Source organism: Phycodurus eques, chromosome 7 (genome assembly GCF_024500275.1).
Source record: "Phycodurus eques isolate BA_2022a chromosome 7, UOR_Pequ_1.1, whole genome shotgun sequence".
Classification (NCBI taxonomy): Eukaryota; Metazoa; Chordata; class Actinopteri; order Syngnathiformes; family Syngnathidae; genus Phycodurus; species Phycodurus eques.
Genome location: NC_084531.1, coordinates 8,549,863 through 8,569,111, shown reverse-complemented (window position 1 = coordinate 8,569,111; position 19,249 = coordinate 8,549,863). Strand labels below are relative to the sequence as shown.

Genomic DNA, 19,249 nt, shown 5'->3' with positions numbered 1-19,249 from the left:
AGATGCATTAAAAAAATAGTTCATATGAAATCTCCATACATGACTGCAATATAATAGTCGCGGGTGTCTAAATAATCCCATTAGTATCGCAAGACAAATCCAGATCTGCGGAACATTAGACCAACCAAGGACTTCACTAAAAGAGGTTTGATGTAGATCTGATATTCATTCATCTTCTGTTCCGCTTCTCCTCACTAGGGTCGCGGGTGTGCTGGAGCCTATGCCTGCTATCTCCGGGCGAGAGGCGGGGTACAACCTGAACTGGTCGTCAGCCAATCGCAGGGGCACATATAAACAAACAACCATTCGCTCTTACATTTATACCTACGGGCAATTTAGAGTCTCCAATTCATGCATGTTTTTGGGATGTGGGAGGAAACCGGAGTACCAGGAGAAAACCCACGCAGGCACGGGGAGAACATGCAATCTCCACACATGCGGGGCTGGCATTTGTTCCCTGAAATCTGCAGATTTCACTGTCATTACCACTGATTTCCAAAAATCATTGAAGAAATTGTTATTGCAACACCAGTCCAGATCTGGTTGACACTACACCACCCAAAGTCATCACCAAAAGAGGTTCCATCCAAATCTGATATTGCAATTCTAAATAAAAGTCCCCTGAAATCTGCATATTTCACTGTGATTATCAATGATTTAAAAAAAAAAAATCTAAACTAATTTATTCGACATCGCAACACTAGTCTAGTTCTGGATGACAGTACACCACCCCAGGTCTTCACCAAAACAGGTCCCATCCAAATATGATGTACCAGTTCAAAGTAAAACTCACCTGAAAATGCATAGTTCGCTGTCACTACCACTGATTTAAAAAAATAATTAAAATCTGTATATATAAATATATATTCGGTATCGCACCACCAGTCAAGTTTTGGGGGACACAAAACCACCCCAGGTCTCCACCAAAAGAGGTCCATTCCAAATCTGATGTTGCATTTCGAAACAAAAGTACCCTGAATTCTACATATTTCGCTGTCACTACCACTGACAACGTTGACATCACCAAACCGCTCACCCACACGACGTCACACACCCTGTCTGCCATCTGCCCTGAACAGTGAAAACTGGGATTCATCCGTGAAGAGAACACCTCTCGAACGTGCCAGACGCCATCGAATGTGAGCATTCGCCCACTCAAGTGAGGCCGGTCGGATGTACTGCCAAATTGTCTGAAACGCCTTTGGAGACGGCTTATGGTAGAGAAATTAACATTCAATTCATGGGCAAGAGCTCTGGTGGACACTCCTTCAGTCAGCATGTCAATTGCACGCTCCCTCAGAACACATCTGTGGCATTGTGCTGTGTGATAAAACTGCACATTTCAGAGTGGCCTTTTATTGTGGGCAGCCTGTGGCACACCTGTGCAATAATCATCCTGTCTAATCAGCATCTGATATGCTACACCTGTGAGGTGGGATGGATTATCTCGATAAATGAGAAATGCTCACTAACAGAGATTTAGATCGATTTGTGAACAATATTTGAGGGAAATGGCCTTTTGTGTATGTAGAAAAGGTTTTAGATCTTGGACTCCAGCTTATGAAAAATGGGAGCAAAAACAAAAGTGTTGCATTTATATTTTTGTTCATATATATATATATATATATATATATATATATACACATACCTACACACACACACACACATACATACATGAATTCCCTACTTGAGCTGTCACCTTATCGCGGTGGAGGAGTTTGTGTGTCCATATAATCCTAGGAGCTAAATTGTCTGGGGCTTCACGCCCCTGGTAGGGTCACCCATGGCAAACAGGTCCTAGGTTAGTGTTGGATTTATCTCACCAAACATTATAATGAATAAACACAAAAGGAATGAAGACGTTGGTCATTTTACTCATGAGGAGGGCGCATGGGAGATTGTTCAGGTTACAGCCTCTCAACACGCTCTAAACAATCTCCCCCGTCGCTCCTACATTTATTTGAAAATAGGAGAGTTCTACAAGACATAATATTCTAAGCATTAAGACACAACACAAAACATAGGACCAGACGACACCTGTCCCGTCCCCGACCACATCCGATCACGTCCTTGGTCAAGGCGCCCTTCCATCAAATGTTGCTGAGTCATCTTCTTGAAGGCGAGACATCTTTCTATCTAAATATTGTCCATAATACTAATGCAGGCTACTAATGCAAAATACTAATGCAAGCTAAGCAAATAAATGATAACTACTAAGATATATCTAACATTTCCCTCCTGTTTATCATGTATTTGCACAAATTCTCATATCATCTTACAGTCACTTCATTTCGATTTTTAACTGTAGAATCATTTTTATGAAACAAATACATTTACACCCAGAGTAGATTTGTCATACATGAATGTTATAGTTTAAACATCGTAATCATCTGGATCAGGAAACAAATCAGTTAAAGCATAATCATCATCATCATCATTATCATCATCATTATCTTTATTATCAAACAGTAATGGATACATCAGCTCCATACGGTTCTCCATGGGGGTTATGGCTGTGGTGATTAATCTACTGATTAAAGCTCGAATGCATGGGATACAACAACATCCACAAAATGTCAGAATGGCTGCAAAAACAGCAATTGATATCAATATTGGTGAAATTAGGGTTTTATATTTACCAAAAACGTCCATCCAGCTGTCCCACAAGGAGTGTTGATTGAGGGTCCGTAGACCATCGATGGCTCTGGTCAAGCTGCCATCTGAAGCAGTATTGTTTGTTCTCCAAACATACCGCAAACACCTCCCTCTCTTGCGAGGAGTGTGTCGACAGCTATGCGGTTTTGGAACGTCCTTGAAGAGGTAGCTTTGAGCTGCTCATGCACAGCTTCCAACCCACTCTGAGTCCAATTTCCTAATCTCTGTACATTGAAGTGGATGTAGTTTATCCTATCAACATTTTTATTAATCGTACACCACCAGCATATGAAAGACTCAAATCCTCCTGCAACTTGGTCAGCCAATTTGTATTGATTTGGAACCCCACGAGGAACACCTATGGCGTCGATGTACGTCGGATTATTTTGCCCCTGCCAGGACAAATCTCTTTTTTGTCTATGTTCTAGATCAGACAAAAACATTGGTGCCCTTTTCATTAAATCTTGAACAGGGATAGGGTATACTGACACATGCAATATCAAAGTGACAATAGCACACAATCCAGATATATCTTTAGGTAATCTATCAAACAGTCTATCATCTCCGCACCACCACCAGATGTCGCTCCGTGATACTGGCATAAAATTTGGTCCGACTTTTAAGGTTACTTTACACTGTGTGTCATTCAGTGGTCCTAATTTTTTGCCTTTACTAATCATGTTTATACAAGTGAAATTATTTGGTGCTACTAGAGTAGAAAACATCGGTTTGTTTTTATCTGCTTCTGTTACGGGATATATACGATCCCATGATTTACATCCCTTAGTTGGTACAGTAGCGTTCATTAATGGAATAATACAATTTTGTGATAATTGTGCCGGAACTATTCGCAACAAAGGCCTTGGACCCATGCAAACCACACAATCTTTTTTTGCTACATTTGCTGCTTGTTCCACCAATAGTAACCAATTGTTATTTTGTCCTGAAACTCCTGTGACTACAAGGAACCAATCATCAGTAGTTATTTTGTTAACCATTAACATGTGTCCACCTTTCTTTGAAGTTTTTAATGGCATTTCTGGTTTAACGCGGTTCCCATAACACAATGCTACTTGGAAGTGGGGATCTTTTCCCGCAGTATATGCCCACAAACTCACCATCAAACACATTGGGTGACTCGACTTGTATGTCAATATTAAATTATGGGTCGTTTTGCTTAAGTTAAACTTCTTTCTATGTTCTTTTGCTGCTTTTAATGACCAATTGGACCAATCATAACCTGTTTCACCAATGAGGTATTCCCATCCAAAGCCTATAGATGCATACCAGTCATATTTATCTCCCCAATTCTGCCCATTCTCTTGAGCTTCATTGGTGAGAGCCGCATATGGAATTATGATTAAAGTATCTTGATTTCGGGGGGCACAAAATATTAAACTGTTTTGCCGCATTTGGAGGTCATGCCCACAGTTCTGATCATCAACTGTACTCCTTTTGGTACGAGTTAATGCTTCCAAATTTTTTATTATTGGGTTGGTCATATTGGTCCAGTTGGTAGGTGATTTCCTATCTAAAAAATGCGTTGTATCGTTTAGTGTGGGACTTCCCACGTACCACATAAACAAAACCAACACTATAGTAACCAAAGTTGCTGCGTAACAGCTTATCGAATCTCGTAACCAACGTGGGTGTGCCATTCTGCTGAGTTCTCACTAAACGGGTTGGTGTCTTTTTTCTTCACTGACCAGCAAGCGTTTTCAGAATCTACACATCTGCTCCCGCTCCGTTATCAGACTTTTGCTCACCTTCCCTATTTGAGTACTCAGCTGAAATGACCCTTTTACAGTGTGTTAAATGAACCCACGTATTTCTTTCTGCTATTTTTAGGGCTGTTGGAGTTGTCAATAATACTTGATACGGTCCTTCCCACTTCGGTGAATGCCAGTGCTTCTTTTTGATGCTTCGAATTAGGACCCAGTCTCCCGGTCCAACCAACTTGGTTTCCTGCTGGGAAACATGTTTACTTTCAGCAGATACTTTTAAATCATTTTGTTTCTCTAACAACTTTCTCATGTAATCAGCTAAGTTTGTTTCGTCATCAAGTTCCCATTTTTGTTTAAACAACGGAAGTCTATAAGGTCTTCCAAACAATGTTTCGTAAGGTGTTAAACCTGTGGTACTTGTAATGTTGATGTACATTTTAACGAGGTCCAGACACTGTGTCCATGACCTTCCTGTCTCTTCCATACATTTTTTCAATCTATTTTTTATTGTCCCATTCATTCTTTCCACGAGACCTGCACTCTGAGGGTGGTAAGCACAATGGTTTTTCAAATTAATGTGGAACATGGTTCCTATTTTTTTGATTATTTGATTTACAAAATGAGTCCCATTATCGCTGTGAATGGTTTCAGGTATGCCATATCTTGGAATGATGTCTTTACATAGTGCTTTTGCCACCGTCAGAGCATCAGGTGATTTTGTTGGGAATAATTCGATCCATTTAGAAAATGCATCTATGATAACCAAACAGTATTTCTTTCCTTCACTTTGATTTAATTCTATATAATCCATGTGAATGCGTTGGAAGGGGTATGTAGGCACTGGAAATTGACCTCTAGTAGGTCGTAATTGCCCTTGAGGATTATGTCGTGCACAGATCATGCATGCTCTACAATAATTCTTTGCATATAAATTGAAACCATAGGTTGTAAAGTGTCGATGTATCTGTGCCACCATCCCTCCTGTTGAGACATGTGACACACCATGGCTCAATATAGCAGCCCATTTGAATAGGTTCTTTGGAAGTATTTGTTTCCCTTCTGTGCTAATATAAATATCATTTTGTAGCCTTGAACCTCGTTTTTCCCAATAATTGCGTTCTTGTTGTGGACTCTGTTGTTGCATATCTTTTAGTGTTTGGTCATCTAAGGTCTGTTGCTCAATATTTTTTATTAAACCCAAAAATGGTTTATAGGCTGCCTTTTTCGCGGTTTTGTCCGCAAATGCATTCCCTCGAGAAATTTTGTCAGTGCCAGATGTATGTGCAACACATTTGCAAATTGCCACTTTTCGTGGATGCTGCACTGCCTGTAACAATTGTTTAAGTAATTCAGCATGCGTTACTGGTTTCCCTGTTGATGTAATCATTCCTCTGTTATCCCAATATTGTGCAAAAACATGAACTGTGGAATACGCATATTGGCTATCAGTATAGATTGTAACATCCTTGTTTATCATCATTTTGCATGCTTCGGTTAATGCTACTAATTCAGCAGCTTGGGCAGAGTAGTGTGACGGTAGCGACTCAGCTTTTAGCACAACAGTATCAGTTACTACTGCGTAACCTGTTTTTATCTTTCCTAGTTCATTTTTTTTCGAAGAACCATCTACATACAGAACCTGTCCATTATTCAAAGGTTGATCTTTCAAATCATTTCTACATTTAGCAGTTTTTTCAGCCAATTCCTGACAATCATGCTGCGTGCCCTCATCAGGTAAGGGTATTAGTGTGGCTGGATTTAAGGTTGTGCATCGCTCAACAGTCAAATGTGGTTGTGACAGCAAGATGGCCATGCAAGATAAATGTCTTGCAGGTGATAAAAACGCCATATTGGTTTGCAATAGGAGAGCAGACACTGTATGTGGCACTTTAAGAGTTAATGGATGAAATAACACAATTGTGGAGCTGCTCTCTATTGCCATTGAAGCTGCCACAACTGCTCTGACACAATGCGGTAATGCACACGTCACGTTGTCTAGTCTAGTTGAAAAATAAGCTATTGGTCTCAGCTTATCACCGTATTGTTGTGTAAGTACGGAGGTCATGTAATAGTGTTTACAATCTACCATCTGAATGAATGGTTTATCATAATCCGGAAGGGCCAGCGCAGTACTGGACACCAAATGTTGTTTAATGTCACAGAAGGCCTTTTCTGCCTCTGTATTCCATTGAACAGGTGATGTCATTTTAAGGTCTGCTTCATACATCAATTTTGACAATGGTGCAATAATTTCTGCATAGTTTGGAATCCATGCTCTACAATAATTTGTCAGGCCTAAAAATGACATCATATGTTTCTTTGTTTGCGGTTTAGGGGCTTTTAAAACTATAGTTTTTCTGTCTTCTAATATAGTCCTTCCTCCTACACTCAGATTATGTCCTAGATATTTGACTTGCTTTTTACACCATTGCAATTTATTTTTGTTTACTTTATGTCCCTCCTCTGCTAGATGATGCAGTAAGGCTAATGAATCTTTGATGCATGTCTCTCCATCTGGAGATGCCAAAAGCACATCATCGACATATAATAAGATTTGGCTCCCTCCTGGGGGAGTGAATGTAGACATGCTTGTTGTCATTATTTGTGAATAAATTGTTGGACTTTCACAGTAACCTTGTGGTAATCTAGTAAATGTATATTTCTTTCCCTCAAATGTGAATGCAAACCAAAATTGACTGTTCTCTTCTATTGGTATAGAAAAGAAAGCATTGCTTATGTCCACTACTGTAAACACAGTAGCGTCTGCTCTTAATGAATTTAACAATGTGTGTGGATCTGGTACACATGCTGCTCTCTGTATCACTGCAGAATTTACAGCTTGCAAATCTTGTACCATCCTCCAACCGACTGAAGGTGGGGCCTTTTTCACGGGAAAAATTGGTGTGTTACATGGTGAATCTGGACACGCCACTATAACTCCTGCTTTAATTAGTGCTTCAATTACCGGTTTGATTCCTTCATGTGCATCCGGTTTTAATGGATATTGACGAATCCCTGGCCTATATTCCGTTTTTGGTCTAATTTGTACTGGTAAAGCCCCTTTAATAAGGCCTACATCGAATGGTCCTGCGGACCATAACTTTTGTGGAACTGTTTTCAGCATCTCTTCATCAATTTCAGTGAGAATCATCTGGTCTAATCATACAGGATGCATGTGTCTCCCTTCATCACCCTGCATTGTCCAAAATATTGCCTTCCTGATTAGACCAGTTGATGCACTGTATTCGAGGTCGTTTTCTATTTGTTGCCAATCATCTGCCTCTTGTCCTTGTTTTACTAATGTTCCCACACATTTCCACTGTGACTCATAATCTTTGCACATTGAAATATGTGGGACACTTGTATTTTTATACAGTTCCTTTAATTTGTCTGATAAAATAATTCCTGCCGCGACTTTTGCTTTATTGTCTGAGTACAGATAATCCACAGTAATGTTATCATGTGTCGCATGTCGTAACTTGTTTTCATATACTGAGTCTGGACCCGATGTGTTTTTGTACCACAGTGTTATATGCAGCTCATCACTGTTTTTTTTATCTTCTATTTGTGTGATAAGCTGCAAGGCTGCAGACATCAGAGTCTCTCCCATGTTTAACGGTGGTTTGTCAGGGATATCGATTGTGTAATAGAATGTATTCTGTCTGCTTTCCAGTGTCATATAGAGATCTTCTCTTTTTAATTCATGTTTTCGTTTCACTAAAATATTTCCATTTGATGATGGAATGAGTACAAGTCCTAGTTGGAATAAGCCATCTCTTCCCAACAAATTCACAGGGCACTCCGGGACTTCGAAAATTGGCATTCTACATGTTTTCCCCTGTGGGTCTCTAATCCACACAGGCTCAAGTTCCATGGCAAAAGTAATTTGTCCATTTGCTGATCTAACTATTGCTTTATGTCCCGATAGTTTGGAACCTGGAATCTTTTCCCGACATGCAGTTCTACATGCTCCTGTGTCGCAAAGAAAGTTCATTTCTTTCCCATTTACTGATAAGATTATTTCAGGTTTCTCAGTATCCAAACTTAGAATGTCCTGTAAATTGAAATCCACTTCGTCATTTTCCATAATGTTTACAGAAGCGGATTTGTTGTGTTGGGAAGCAGGCTGGCTTAGTCATGCGGTTGTTTGACCGTCTTCTTTGTTATCTTTCTTCGGGCAGTTACGTGCGATGTGGCCTTTATTTCCACAGCACCAACAGATGTTATTATCATAATATTTTCGACCATATCTTACCATCCCACGGCCTCTGCCGCGTCCTCTAAAATTATCTCTCTTTTTGCCTTGATAGTAAATTTCTGCTCCTCCGTTGAGGAAGACATCTACATTATTATTATTTTTTTTCTTCTGTCTTAACACTCTTTCTGCATGGAGGGCATGATTAACATATTCCTCCAGAGAGCCAGTTGCTAGGTTTATCCAATGTTTATCGACCCATTTGTTAATGTGCTCTCTCGAGTTCGCATGTAAAACATTTTTCAACTGTTGTTGATAAGGGCCCTGAGGATTTGCATCCTCAGTCAATCCGCTGTTTGCTTTAAAACAAGCGGTCATTCTAACCCTGTATTCTTCAAATAGTTCATCGTCTTTTTGTTTTATCCTTGCAATTTCCGTGTAATTCGCCCTTTTGCGGAACCTGGTTGTGGTTCTTTCTATCAAGGCTCTAACTCGATGGTGTAATTCTCTGTCATCATGTGGCATTATAACACCATGATGTTTTGGATCCCAATCTCCACGGCAAAGATGCCAATCAGGCCCCATTGCAGTCATCCAAATTTGTTGTGTTTCTGCACCGTTTAAATGGTAGGAATGTCTAAGATTTTCCATGTCCTCAACAAACTGGACAATGTCTACTTTGTAGGATATGAGGCCGGCTACGGCCTTTTTCACATCCTCATTAGTCCAAGTTCTATAGACCAAAATAGTCTCTTTGCGATCCTCTTGTACATTTGGATTTGCCACCTCAATCATCGGATATAAATCCATGTCCCCCTCGTTTGAGGTTGTATTTGCCATTTTGGGAACGGGAGAAAATGTTTCCCCCATATTTTTAGACCAATGCATTTGTACTCCTCCTGATCGTAAAACTCGATGAGTTTCTGATTCACAAGTTGGAGGATGCTCATGAGGTGGCAAAACCGGGTACAAGGGCGCTGATGCTTGTGTCTCATCATTTTTTTCACTTCGTTTTTCAACTATCTTTGTTTTAACATTTCTTATCTTTAGTCCTGTCTCGTCATCTTCCTGTCTTTGGAACAATATATTTTTATCCTTTTCTGTTTGCTCTTTTAGTTCATCTGTTAAGTTTTTCTTTTTCTCTTCTTCCTTTTCTCTTTTAGACGCCATATTTAGCCAAAAAAGTAAGTCGTCAAATCCATCTTTTCCCATTTGTGATATATTATTATTGTGCCGTTCCTTTATTTTGTTTCGAAGTTGAACTAATTTTCTCGAATTCAGCTGGCCAGCGAAACTGTATTTGGTTATCCACGTGTTTAAATGTTTTATTTTGGAAGGGTTTTGTAGTTGTACATATTTCCAATCTTTACACGTCAGGCTTTCTGTTGGATTCGTTTTACTGTTATTGTTTCCCATTTTTGTGAATTTGGAAGTCAGTTTATTTGCACCTAGAGTGACCTAATACTGACTTTATTCAAAATATGACTGGGTGACAATGAATGTCTGAGTTCTGGTAAACCTCAACCTTCTACCCCGAATGGGGCGGAGGTTTCTTGCCTCTGCTTCCAAACTCAGTTGTCACTTACAATCCAGTCTCTTACATCCAAACTTTTACACACACACACACACGATATTAGTAACGTTTTAACAAACACACGAAAACATGGAAACACGGAAACACGAAGGCACGGAATTTTAAGTACGTCTAGGACTCCGCCGTCCTTTATTTTTTTTATTATTTTTTTTTATTTTAACACGGAATTTCAGCACGTATAGGACTCCGCCGTCCATGCGGAATTTGTCGGACTCCGCCGTCCATCAGTTACTTGCCAGTGACTAGTATTACACAAGGTTTATTTCGCCGCAGACTTCTTTGTCGCGCGATACATTCATTCTTCAAAAAAATTTTAAAAAATTTAACTCACCAGTCGTCTTCAATCCTGTGGATTGTCGTCAACCTTCAGATCCCAGTTGAGAAGAACGAAGACCAGTCCCGGAAAGGGTCTCAATTGCCGTGGCCACGGTCTCTTAACTGGGTGTCGGCTCCACAACTGGAATCCTCGGGTGTGTTGACATCCGGCTCGAAGGACCAATTTAATGTTGGATTTATCTCACCAAACATTATAATGAATAAACACAAAAGGAATGAAGACGTTGGTCATTTTACTCATGAGGAGGGCGCATGGGAGATTGTTCAGGTTACAGCCTCTCAACACGCTCTAAACAATCTCCCCCGTCGCTCCTACATTTATTTGAAAATAGGAGAGTTCTACAAGACATAATATTCTAAGCATTAAGACACAACACAAAACATAGGACCAGACGACACCTGTCCCGTCCCCGACCACATCCGATCACGTCCTTGGTCAAGGCGCCCTTCCATCAAATGTTGCTGAGTCATCTTCTTGAAGGCGAGACATCTTTCTATCTAAATATTGTCCATAATTCTAATGCAGGCTACTAATGCAAAATACTAATGCAAGCTAAGCAAATAAATGATAACTACTAAGATATATCTAACAGTTAGGGACCAGACAAAGCACAGCTCCAAAAACCCTATGATGTTAAAGATTTCAGGAAGATGTTTTCCCTTGCCCAGATGCGGGTCACCAGGGCCCCCCTCTGGAGCCAAACCTGGAGTTGGGGCTTAAAGGCAAGTGCCTGGTGGCCTTCCCCCATGGGGCCTGGCCGGGCACAGCCCGAAAGGGTAACGTGGGTCACCCTTCCCATGGGCTCACCACCTGTGGGAGGGGCCATAGATGTCCGGTGTAATAAGAGCTGGGCGGTCGCCAGAGGCGGGAAACTTGGCGATCCTATCCCCGGCTACAGAAGCTGGCTCTAGGGATGTGAAATGTCACCTCTTGGTAGGGAAGGAGCCCTAGCTGGTGTGTGAGCTCGAGAGGTTCCGACTACATATAGTCGGACTCGCTTCCACACACGACTTGGGCTCTGGTACCAGTCCTCTTGAGAGGGGTTGGACTCTCTTCCACTCTGGAGTTGGCCACGGTGAGAGGTGCCGAGCAGGTGTGGGTATTCTTATTGCTTCCTGGCTCAGCGCCTGTACGTTGGGGTTTACCCCGGTGGACGAGAGGGTAGCCTCCCTCCGCCTTCGGGTGCGGGGACGGGTCCTGACTGTTGTTTGTGCATATGCACCAAACAGCAGTTCAGTGTACCCCCCCTTTTTGGAGTCCTTGAAGGGGGTGCTGGAGAGCGCTCCCGCTGGGGACTCCATCGTTCTGCTGGGGGACTTCAATGCCAATGTGGGCAGTAAGGGCCTGATTGGGAGGAACGGCGCCCCCGATAATAACCCGAGGGGTGTTCTGTTATTGGACTTCTGTGCTCATCACGGATTATCCATAACGAACAAAATGTTCAAGCATAAGGGTGTCCATACGTGTACACTTGGCACCAGGGCGCCCTAGGTCGCAGTTCGATGATCGACTTTGTGGTCGTGTCATCGGACTTGCGGCAGCATGTCTTGGACTCTTGGGTGACGAGAGGGGCGGAAGTGTCAACTGATCACAACCTGGTGGTGAGTTGGCTCCGATAGTGGGGGAAGATGCCGGTCCGACATGGCAGGCCCAAACCCTACCGTGAGGGTCTGCTAGGAACGTCTGGCAGAATCCCGTCAGAAGGAATTTCCACTCACACCTCCTGCAGAACTTCACCCACGTTCCGGAGGAGGCGGTTGACATTGAGTCCGAGTGGAACATGTTCCATACCTCCATTACTGTGTACACTGGAGATGGGGCGCTGCTGACCTCGACTCGGGACGTTGTGAGTCGGTGGGGATAATACTTCGAAGACCTCCTCAATTCCACCGACACGCCTTCCAATGAGGAAGCAGAGTCTGGGGTCTCTGAGGCATGCTCTCCTATCTCTGGGGTTGAGGTCACCAAGGTGGTTAAAAAGCTCCTCTGTGGCAAGGCCCCGGGGGTGGCTGAGATTCGCCCGGAGTTCCTAAAGGGTCTGGATGTTGTAGGGCTGTCCTGGTTGAAACGCCTCTGCAACATCGCGTTGACATCCCGATGTCAACGCAATGTTGCAGAGGCGTGTGCCTCTGGATTGGCAGACTGGGGTGGTGGTCCCCCTTTTTAAGAAGGGGGACCAGAGGGTGTGTTCCAACTACAGGAGGATCACACTCCTTAGCCTCCCTGGTAAGGTCTATTCTGGGGTGCTGGAGAGGAGGATCCGTCGGGAAGTCGAATCTCAGATTCAGGAGGAGCAGTGTGGTTTTCGTCCTGGCTGTGGAACAGTGGACCAGCTCTACACCCTCGGCAGGGAGCTCGAGGGTACATGGGAGTTCGCCCAACCAGTCTACATGTGCTTTGTGGACTTGGAGAAGGCGTTCAACCATGTCCCTCGGGGAGTCCAGTGCATGGTGCTTCGGGAGTATGAGGTACCAAACCCACTGATACGGGCTGTTCGGTCCCTATACGACCAGTGTCGAGAGTTTGGTCCGCATATACGGCAGTAAATCGGGAGGAGCGGCTCAGAAAATTTATGCATGGATGGATGGATGGATGGAAGACCTCATAAAGATTCCTACCTCGTGAATACAGGAGTTCTTCAAGCTTTCATCTCACTTGCGTCATTCCATCCCTTTGTATCTGTTCTGAAATGAACACGATACACACACAACACAAATGACCTAGAAGTGAAATGAAGCAGAAGAGGCCCAAAGTGTGTGAGGAATATTTTATTAGAACAATTGGTCTTTGTGCAGCGGGTAAAGTTAAAAAAGATCAGACGACGCTTTTGGAGTAACGCCGCCTGAGTGACTCTCTGTGGAAGCTGAAGATCTTTTCGGATGCTGTTTGACTGACAGCGATGCACTGCTGCATCTGTATGCAAACGTACACACGTGCACGCGCACACACACACGGACACACACACACACACACACAGGTTTATTATGTTTGTTTTATTGCCGCCCCAGTCCCCATATGTAGGTATGCACTTTTATTTAAATTATACAACATAATAATTCATTACAAAAATTATTTTGCAGACGCCCAAGTCGCAGCTCATGGTCCCGTGGGGATCCCCAGAATCCAGGTTGAGAACCACTGTTTTATTTTACCCACCTCGTGCACTGAAAACGATCCTTTAGTTGAGGTCATCATCACTCGCCGCTTTTTGCTGTCGATGGCGAAGGTCATCAGCGCTCGACTCTCCTGATGAGGGCAAAAGCAGATGAGCACATTCATGAATTTAGCCTTGATAGTACATCAGTTTCCTTTATTGGCCTCCATTTTATTTTCAAATTACATAAAGTCAAGTTTAAAACCTCAGACGTACTAAATTTTCAGGACAAATATGTCTATATAATCTACATTGTCCATAGGAGTGCTTTTTTTGTCTGAATGTCTATTGCAATTGACTGGTAACCAGTCCACACAAGTGGAATGGAAAATGGATTAATGGAACATGCTTAACTTATAACAGTTAATTTCCAGCTCATCCTTCGCTTTGCAAGCTAAGGCAGGGCGAAGTAATTCACTGACAACTCGTTTTGGACTCTCTCCGACATGAGAAACTCACACTTACCGCTTCCTGAGCAGCAGTCGGGTCAGTGATGATTCTTCCGTCCGCATGGATGGCGCAGGTGACGCCGCAGAACAGGCAACTCATCGGCAAGCCGGCGTCCATCATTGCCATGCAGGCGCCGTTTAGGAAGCAGGACAACAGCTGGACAACAGGTCAGGAAGCAAAAGACACACATACTATCCATGCAGACCCCAGTCCACTCTTGTAGCTGAATGTGCTACCTTGTGAGATTAAAAATCATACATGGGTAAAGACATGTAAGGCTGACAATAGGATCATGTAAACAACACTGCTAGAAATGTAATGAGTTCATAGTAGGGGTATGGCTGATCAACAGGGACACCGCTAAGGCTATTTTCGGGGGTTGAAGCACCACCAAAAGTGTCCTTACCCCAAAATGTCGTGTTGTATGTGGTTTTGTTCATTTTTTTTTTGTCTTAGCCCACCTCAAAAAAAGATCGTACACAAAAATAGAAATAAGATCATTTCTAAAAATAAACAATCCAAATATTTCCCTCAGCACCCAAACCAACACACACATTTCTAAATTTGGATCAAGGTCTAAGACTCCTAAGGTACTATAATTAGCAACACCCCTGCTAATTAATAAGCAATAATATTGCCAGAAATAAAGTGCGTCAAAATCAATTTTTGCTTCAGATCCCATTGAGGCGGTGGCCGGCTCTGTGTACACGGACAGGTTAGACTGCATGGAAGAAAAGCTGCAGAGGTCTTGCTGTGTTAGCGAAGGATACAGACCCGTCATTATGGAGCTCCTGTAAAACGAGCGTGAGGGACGAGCGAGGGTGAAGGGACAGCAGCAGAGACGCCTCGCAACTTTCCCGCACACACTGTTCTTGAGCACGCTCCTTCACACCTACAAAAAGACAAACCTCATTAACAGAGATCCAGCAAAGTTGCGACATCACAGCCGTAAGTGTTGATACAGCATTTATCTGCTAATGCCTTTTTTAGAGAATTCAAATGAGGACACGGCATAAGAGTCAGATAATTAAATGAGCGCCAGAGTCTAGTGTTGATGTATGAAGGATACAGTTGTACCTTGACTTACGGAGTTTTTGGAGAGACGAGCCATCGCTTGGTTGATATTTTTGCTAGACTTTACACCGATTTGATCGGCTTGATCGGTATCGGCCGATAATTAGCATTTTATGCTGATCGGCTTTAATGTCATAATTCGCCGATCCGATAGATGACATCATTGATCCGTTCCGCAAAAGACATTTACTCCGCGTCGCAGTCATACACAGTATATTTGAATCCAAAAGCTAGTTTATTTTTAGCCTTGTGGCGGCGTGTCTTTTGACGTAATTTACGATCACTGGGCTTTGTCAATCAAACGTGACCGGATACACTCGTTACCATGGCCACGAGAACAACAATGGATCGCGCGTGTGTCGTGTTGTGTTGGTCAATAAAAAGAACAAAATGGGGGGAAACGTGTGGTGGTGGTGGTGGTGGTCACGGGTGCTCGGGAGAAGACGTTCGTTCAAAGATTGCTTGAGGTATGGTCATGTACTTTTAATACAATACGGCTCAAAAGCAGCCAACAAAACATTATCTAGCCTAGAAAGCTAGTGCTAGCACTAACGGTTGTTCCGGCGTTCTGTAGAATCATGGTCTAAAATGTCGTTGTGTGTGAAGTAATTTAATTACAATAAAGTAATTTAATTACAGTAAGTTAGCACCCATTATTTCTATCATGTTGTAATGTTGGTTTGACCTGACTGATTAGAATACATGACCTGACATGAAGATACTCCGTGTACAGTGTACGCCATCTTGTGATCGGTTATCGTTCTTTTTAAACTCGCACACCCCTGTCCCTACACACAGGCGCTGTCTTGTCTCAGTCAGACAGCAGCCTTTACAGGCAATATGAAAGCGGCTCCTGTGTGTAATTTAAACAAGTATAGCTCGCTGACTCCACTTGGTGGTGACGCTTAGAATGACAGCAACAGACATTTCCAACAAAGCCCTTGACTGCTCGTTAGCTCATGACTTACTTGGAAGTCCAACTTTGGGTTGTATGATCACCTCCAGCGTTGCCCGGTCATAAATCTCCTTACTTACTTTGACTTCAGCTGGGCCGTAAACTGCAGCCAGTACGCTTGTGTCACCTTTAAACAAACAATATTGTTAATTGAACAGAAAATATCCTTTGTGATCCAATTTTTGTATATGGATATACACTCACCAGCCATCACATGACATTACATACACAGTTATTGTCGTTGCTGCTGTCATTATGTAATGATTACTGCTGCTGATACGGCTGTTGTGCTCATTGATCTCTCATCGCTCCGTCAGTTGCTCAACCCCTCTATATCCTGTTTTCTCTCTCAGGCTACCCTCTGTATCCCTACTCTGCCTCTCAATCTCAACCCAACAGGCCGAGACAGACGGTCACTCCACAGAACCTGGTTAAGTTTGAAGCTTATTCCGTAGGCCTGGTACACACAAGGATTTTTTAAATCTGAAATGATTTTTTAAAATCTGTTTCAGATCACATAAGTGAAGATACAAAATCAAGCATTTAACAGTTTTGGTCATACTGCTTGTGGTGTGCTCCAATAATCTCAACACGGAAGACCACACACAAAGATTGTGTTCTGCTGCCGATCTAGAAACAAGTCCTCCAAGACAAAAATCTCACGTGATCTAAAACAAACACCAAAATACAAACACCTCCAGATATGTTATGCCAATGGGGGTAGGACATGTTTGTTTTTATATACGGCCGTTTTGTTGTTCATCAGTGAAGTCGCTTCTTGATTGGCTACATTCTGTTTCACGACAGAATGCACAGTCATGAGTAGTCAGCCTTCCTACACAAACATGAAGATTTTTGGTCGTAGAAATTGACTTTTAATTAACTCAGTTATTGGGGAAAAAAATCACTCTTAACACACCTCAGACCATAGGATAATCTCACAGGATAATCTACTAAACTAGTCTGGTGTTTGTCGTCTTTGGTGGGGATGGGGCAAAAACAGTCTTATTATTGTTACGAGTGTACCGGGCCTTCGAGGGAGTTTGCCCCTTGCCTCCGTCGCCAAGTGCTTGCTGTCGAGCTTGAAGAATGTGGTTGTTGACTTGCTCAATGTGTAAAGTACCTTGACATAACTTTCTTTTGTGAATTGGTGCTATATGAATAAAATTGACTGGACTCCTAACAGCTATAACATTGTTTTTCTCATAATAATGACAGTTTGACACATATGGACATTTTTTTAAACAATAGATACATTGTGGTTGTTGTATGAAAGCTGTTCTAAAATGTGGACAATACTGTAGTATAAATAGTTCCAATGATGACGCAGTACACCACTGCAAACTACAACCACAATAATTAACACGTTTTTGGATGAACATCTGTTTCATTCAGAAGTGAACTCTTTACATCTCCTTTACCTCCCTAGTAATATACTATGTGGGCCAAATAGAAATGGGTCATAGATTTAAAAGCCCATGCTAGTTTAAGGGCTTAAACGTCGCAGTGTTTTGAGAATTGATACATCACGGCTGTCTGTCTCTACATTTGTTTTGAACAGCACAAATCTTTCTAGAAGACAAACCGTTAAAATCATTAATATTCAAAATGACAATTAGCTAAATGCTAACTCTCTGAATCTGAGTCATAGTTATACAAGTCGTTACCTTGTATGAAAGACGCCGAACCGTCAGGACGAGAAAGTAAATTTTGCTCACAACCAAACTCTCTCAGGGTAACTGTGGACGAACTACGCTCCTCCATCGTGCACACAAACGTGTGGGTCGCAGGGTATTGACGTAAATTCGTGTTTACCGTTTGGGGAGGCGCTCACTGATGACTTCACAGTATCGCACACACTCCTGCTGTGCGCCATTCAGGTACATTCAGTGAATAAGAAAGTGGCGTGTTATTATTATAAAAGCTTATACATACTGTAATGATATCAGGTAAGGTACATTTGTAAAAATCTGAGTATATACTCTTTAATTTATTATAATTCAGCGATATGTTATACAGTTCGCAAACTCATATTGCTGTGCAGCCCTATGGGTCAAATCGAGTGATGAGGCTAAAACTTGAAAGTGAGGGTGTTATGGATAATGTAATTAGTGGCTATGCCCCACAGGTAGTGTGGATGTGACCAAGAGGTGAAAGAGATATTCCAGAAGGAGCTACACGAAGTAGTTCTGAGCATCCCAGACAGAGAGAGGGAGTCGTGATTGGTGCAGATTGCAATGGACATGTTGGTGAATGAAACTGGGGTGATGAAGAAGTGATGGGTAAGTTTGGCATCCAGGAAGGGAACTTGGAGGGACAGATGGTGAATCAAAGTAAGACAGAATATATGTGCATGAATGAGACAGGTGGAGGGGGGAGAGTGAGGCTACAGGGAGAAGAGATAGCAAGGGTGGAGGACTATAAATATTTGGGGTCAAACGTTCAGGGCAATGGTGAGTGTGTTCAGGAAGTGAAGAAACGGGTCCAAGCAGGTTGGAACGGGTGGAGGAAGATGTCAGTTGTGTTCTGTGACAGAAGAGTCTCTGCTATGATGAAGGGCAAAGTTTATAAGACAGTGGTGAGGCCAGGCATGATGTAGGAATTAAAGACAGTGGCACTGAAGAGACAACAGGAAGCAGAGCTGGAGGTGGCAGGAATGAAGATGGAGGTTTTCTCTAGGAGTGAGCAGGTTGGATAGGATAAGAAATGAGCTCATCAGAGGGACAGCCAAGGTTTGATTTTTTGGAGACAAAGTTAGAGAGAGCAGACTTTGATGGTTTGGACACGTCCAGAGGAGATATAGTGAGTATATTGGTAGAAGGGTGATGAGGATGGAGCGGCTAGGCAAGAGAGCTAGAGGAAGCTTGATGGATGTCGTGAGGGCAGTTGGTGTTAGAGAGGAGGATGCAGGAGATAGGCTTACATGGAAAAGGATGATGCGGTGTGGCGACGCCTAAAGGGACAAGCCGAAAGGAAAAGAAGAAGAAGTCATATTGCAGTCAAGAGTTGTAAAATGTGTACAATTTAGCTGTGATACAGCACAATGCAGACACACTCATGCAAAATACTGGAATGCATACTCCCTGCAAATGAAACATCAATATATTCGAA

The 19,249-nt window shown here is 42.5% G+C and overlaps 1 protein-coding gene across 1 annotated transcript; it reads right to left on the bottom strand.

Moving 5' to 3' along the window:
* Window positions 1-13,267: 13,267 nt before the first annotated feature.
* On the bottom strand, window positions 13,268-17,937 carry exosc5 (exosome component 5). The gene is made up of 6 exons (XM_061681738.1): window positions 17,806-17,937; window positions 16,152-16,265; window positions 14,880-15,001; window positions 14,125-14,265; window positions 13,662-13,751; window positions 13,268-13,418 (listed from the first exon to the last, which is right to left on the bottom strand). Exons 1-6 carry the CDS (start codon window positions 17,900-17,902, stop codon window positions 13,320-13,322), a joined length of 663 nt encoding a protein of 220 aa, XP_061537722.1. The 5' UTR covers window positions 17,903-17,937; the 3' UTR covers window positions 13,268-13,319.
* Window positions 17,938-19,249: the final 1,312 nt, after the last annotated feature.